Here is a 5,514-nt window from a genome sequence, read left to right as displayed (position 1 = left end):
AATTATTCCCTTTGGGGGTTGATCACCAGTCTGCATCTTATTTATGTTCTTGTCCTTTTTTTTTTCCGTACCTACCAACGATTGTCAATTCATGGAGGTTAAAAAAGATAATATATATTCAGGACCTCACTGTATCTTCACATCTTTGAAGAGGCCACTCTTCAGCTAGAACTGGTAGGTTTCAATAGCAGTGCTAAAGAAAACTGCAATTGCACACTTTAATAAAGGAGAAGACATTTTATAAGAAACTTAGAACTAAATGAAAACCATATTATTCTGATCATGAGGGCAATAGTAAAAGATAATTTTCGTCAAATAGTAACTGAACACTGTATCTACTTTCAGTAAGGGTAAGAGCCACATTCCTGATCTGAGGGATCAGTTTTATAGCTTGAGTGCATGTTCAGGAATATAAATTTGAATTAGTTTAATCCTTATAGGGTAAAAATATAAAATAAAAAATAATTTAGGATATTATAAAATAATGGAACAACTAGGTTCTTCCTTGGCTAAGTTTAGCACCTGTGACAAGTCTGAAATGTAAAATAATAAAATATCATATCAAGAAAATGAGAAAAGGTGATTTCATATTATTTATCTATGTTTTACTTCCCCACATTGAGTATTTCAACACAGAAAACACATAATATGCTAAGATAATGATTAACTTAAATCAATTTTTTTATTTTAATTTTAATTTTTTAACATTTATTTTACAGAGAGGGATGGAGGGAGGGAGAGAGCGAGCAAGTGAACAAGCTGATACAAGTGAGCAGGGCAAAGGCAGAAAGAGAGGGAGAATCCCAAGAAGGTTCCATGCTGTCAATACAGAGCCAAATGGGGGCTCCATCCCATGAATGGTGAGATCATGGCCTGAGTTAAGTCAAGAGTTGGACACCCAGTTGGGTGAAATTTGGCAGAGGACAGATAGTGCGATTTTTTTTGTCATGTTAATAAAATTAGGCCTGAGTCATGCAGGTTCAATTTTTTAAATCAATTTTTAAAAAATGTTCCCCTCAAGTACACTTACTTTGTTCACTGAAGTCATATAACCTTTCAGTCAATACAATTGTCTAAGTGTACTGCTAATGTATTTGTTTTGGTAATTTTGCAACCCAAGGTCTATTTCCTATTCTTCTGCACCCACTGGCCTTTTTCCTACCTACCTTTAAAACAATTATTTTAATATTTTAAACTTGATCAATATATGAGCGTCAAGCCCTTTGTGCATCTATAATGCTGAGCCCTTTACTATCAAATATACACATTTATTTTTTAATTAGAAAAATATTTATAGTGGTCATTTTGTCAGCAAATCTGACTTTTACATTCGAAACATTTTTTGTTGTATTTTTTTAATGTTTATTTAAAACAGAGAGAGAAAGAGCATGCGCAGGGGAGGGGCAGAGAGAGAGGGAGACACAGAATCCGAAGCAGGCTCCAGGCTCCAAGCTGTCAGCACAGAGCCCTATGTGGGGCTCGAACCCACAGACCGCAAGATCATGACCTGAGCCGAAGTTGGACGCTCAACCGACTGAGCCACCCAGGTGCCCCCCAAACGTTTTTTGTAGTGAGTGAATATCACCTGTGATTTATCCAATCTGTATATGGCTTCACCCTCTCATAAGAAAAATTGATAGAAAACCCTCAAGTTCAATAAAAACTGCATAGCGTTTATTCTCACTAAAAGAACTATTTAAGTACATTTGTGGAAATGTATGGAAAAAGACTTTGTTACTGAACATAGACACACAGTATTGGACATCCCACAGCTTTTCTTCCTCAGGTAAGCAACCTCAGTGTAAAAAAGTACAGTAAGTTTTCATCCTTTAGTCACATAAAAAACACAGGGAAAAGTCAGGCTCTCCAGTCATAGGTCATCCATCCCATTCTCAGACAAATTTCCTTCTAGAGAGAAACCAAACCATGCCCTATCTACTTTATCTGATTATTTTTCACTTCTTTTCAGTTCATCCTGTTTGTATAGTACACACCATACAAAAGCTTAAGCTTTCCATTTGAGGTTTAACTGTGGCGTAATTTAGGAAGAATTCTTTTGTTTCCCATACTCTATTTTTGCCTGTGTCTGAGTAGAAAACTATATATTTTAAAGAGAGTTCATCTTCGATCATTTGTACAAATCCACATGTTGAATGATTTCATCTATCATAACATATTTGAATCCATCTCTATGTACACTTGGCTGGATATATTTTATAAAGGAGTTCATAACATTTCAAAAAATCCTAAATTAATAGTTCTTTGCTTTTAATTTTCCAATTTACATATTAAGCTATAAAAATTACTTTTAGAATTCTCAATATTTTTCCTTTAGTATTTTGTGACTGAAGACTATATGGTTTTAAAACTATTCATAACTAGTATGTAACTCATTGACTACATGAACTAGAATACCAATGGTGATAATAAATCTTTGTAATGAAAACAATTAGGTAATTATATCATTTAAATTTAAAAGAGAAAAATACATTTATTTACACTAAGTCTTCTTTACCAAGTCTTCCATTGTAAAATTCTTCTGTGGTTCTTAATTGGTTTGAAACTCTATAATCACCAGAAAATGAGATAATGCCAAAAACAGAATTTTGTGAATGCACATACCTACCATCTATGTATATACAATAAAATATACAAATATATTCCATATATATTATCCTTTGGAATCTCATAACAACCTGTGATTTGCAGAGTAAGTATAATTTATTTTTACAACAAAATAAATCCATGTTCAAAGGAGTTAAAGAGCATATTTCCCTCGTAAATGTTGATGACAGGACTAGAATATAACTCTTGACTCTTGGTTCAGTTTTTTTCCTTATTCTAATAATTGGGCTAAACAATAACACCTGAATATTTCATGAACTATTAAGCCAAAAACTGTATATTCAGAGTAAATTTTCCACAACCTGTTCTCATGCTCCAGAACTAGAATGTGGTGTAAGTATATGTATTTGTGTTTATGTGTATATGTATGATTCTGTATCTGTGTCTGTGTGTTTGGTGTGTATCACTATTAATTTTTCAAAAAAGTAAAAAACAAAACAGAAAATAAAAGCTGTGACCAAAAGGTATAAGTAAAATGAAAAAGTCTATAAAAATGAGCCATCAGTCAGTCCAACATGGGAACACATATAGAGTACAAGTGTCAAAGATATATGAGAGAGTAAGAGTCGAGAATCAGTCTGCAGACAAATGTGAAATATCAGAGGAAAGCACTGGGTACAAAGAATAATGGTACTTATTAAAAAATTGCTGGTTGTTCAGAGTCCATCTATTATTAAATGCAAAGGGACAAGAAGGCAAACTCCAGCCAGAAACCCAGCAACAATAGATTCATGCAAATAGGCAAAAAGTCTCAACACTCTAGGTCAGCAGTTTGTCCAGAAACAAAAGTATTAAAGAGCATTAAAAAAGATTATAAAGGAGGAGGAGGAGGGAATGAGAGAGAAAAGAAGGAAGGGAGGAAACAAACATGGTGGTGGGGAGGAATAGAGGAAAGAGAGGAAGGAGAGGAAGGAAAGGAAGGAAGGAGAGAAACAAACCAGTACATTGAGAAATATTTGTTTCTGCCCAGAAACTAGGAAGCCTGTTTTATTATTTATGGTTTTTGTGGGCAACGGCAAGAACATATGACAGGCTATAGCCAGTTTAAAGCTTCACGAAGAATTTGCTAAATTTCTAAAGTTATTTGCTTCGTGGCAATATAATTAAACTCAATGCACATACCTGAATATTTCAAACAATAGGTACCACAAAGTTATATGACCATATTACTATCCACTTGAACTAATTCATTTGACTAATGGCCATTTGGTTCCTCTAGTCACTGACCCATTGAACTCATGGTTCATAAACTCATGATAGAAACAACAAATCCATGTGGAGACACAATCTATGCCTGAAAAATATGTTTATAAAATTTTATAATAAACTTCTCTTTTGTGACTATCTGGCTTTAAAAAATGCAGTAAAGTGAATGTTCCTTGAATTAACCTATTAAAATGTATTTTCCAGAAATGCCCATCTTTTCTTTTTCTATGTGAATCAAGCACTACTCTCTATATGGCCATACCTTCAAAACTATCAAAACTTAAATGGTCACTTTTTCCAGATTTTCTACATTTTAATGACTTTGAAAACTCCTACATAGACTAGATAATGAATAACTCAGTGGTAAGGGAGTTTGTTTTGTTAGGACTCACCAACACTTGGGAACTTGAAATTTTCTTTTTTTTCATATTTTTGTTGGCCTATGCAGCTATTGTGGCAGGAAACTTTCTCATCGTGGTCACCGTAACCTTTGACTCACATCTGTACTCCACACCAATGTACTTCCTCCTTGGAAATCTCTCCTTTCTGGATATGTGTATTTCTACAATCACAACCCCTAAGATGGTCACAGATTTTCTCAAGGAGAACAAAACTATTTCCTTGTGGGGCTGTATGGCTCAGATGTTCTTCCTCCACTTTTTAGGGGGCAGTGAGATGACTCTTCTCATAGTCATGGCTGTTGATCGGTACATTGCAATATGCAAACCTCTTCACTACACATCCATCATGAACCGCCGGGTCCTCATGGGCTCTGTGCTGCTGTCCTGGGCAGTTGGTTTTGTGCATACGATGAGCCAGATGGTTTTTACTATCAACTTGCCCTTCTGTGGTCCCAATATAGTGGACGATATTTTTTGTGACCTTCCCCTAGTTCTAAAACTTGCCTGCACTGAGACCTATGTTCTGGAGTTGCTGGTAACTGCTGACAGTGGACTGTTGTCTTTCATCTGCTTCATACTCTTGCTCATTTCCTACACTGTCATTCTGGTAACTGTCCGACGTCGATCTTCTGGTGGACTCTCCAAGGCTCTGTCAACACTGTCTGCTCACATTACTGTGGTCACTCTGTTCTTTGGGCCAATTATCTTCATTTATGCTTGGCCTGTCAGTAGCTTTTCAGTGGATAAATTTCTTTCTGTGTTTTATTCAATTATTACACCTTTACTGAACCCCATTATTTACACTCTAAGGAATCAGGAGATGAAAGCAGCCATTAGTAGACTGAAGACCAAACACACCCACAGAATAAAGTGGTATTAATTCGTCTGTAGACTTTTAAAAATATTCATCATGTATATTGAAATTATCACATGTTCCATCATTACATAACCATGACGTATTTAGGTTTTTTGGGAATTATTTTCGCTGAAATTTAACCCAGTTGGGGTTAATAATTTTTTAATGTAATAAAGAATTAAATAGAAAAAAAATGTCCCACTAAACTATAGTTGAAAACCCAGAAATGTTCAAAACTAGATTTCATCAAATAAAGAGAAATCAAATATAAATTGATCTATTTTTAATTCAGAAATAGGGATCTTTCAGCTCAATTCTTTAGTTGGGTAAGTATGCATAAAATTGCATGAACTCTTCAACTCACAAGTACACACAAATAAACTCATTTTTATGGATCTTAATATGCGTAAGAATTATTACTCTCTT

General features: G+C 34.6%; 1 protein-coding gene across 1 annotated transcript; it reads left to right on the top strand.

The window, feature by feature from the left end:
• Positions 1-4,176: 4,176 nt before the first annotated feature.
• Positions 4,177-5,112, top strand: LOC123583667 (olfactory receptor 4K13-like). The gene has a single exon (XM_045450813.1). The coding sequence runs from the start codon at positions 4,180-4,182 to the stop codon at positions 5,110-5,112; it is 933 nt and encodes a 310-aa protein (XP_045306769.1). The 5' UTR covers positions 4,177-4,179.
• Positions 5,113-5,514: the final 402 nt, after the last annotated feature.

The sequence above is a fragment of the Leopardus geoffroyi genome, chromosome B3 (assembly GCF_018350155.1).
Source record: "Leopardus geoffroyi isolate Oge1 chromosome B3, O.geoffroyi_Oge1_pat1.0, whole genome shotgun sequence".
Taxonomy (NCBI): Eukaryota; Metazoa; Chordata; class Mammalia; order Carnivora; family Felidae; genus Leopardus; species Leopardus geoffroyi.
This window is presented reverse-complemented; position numbering and strand designations above follow the sequence as displayed.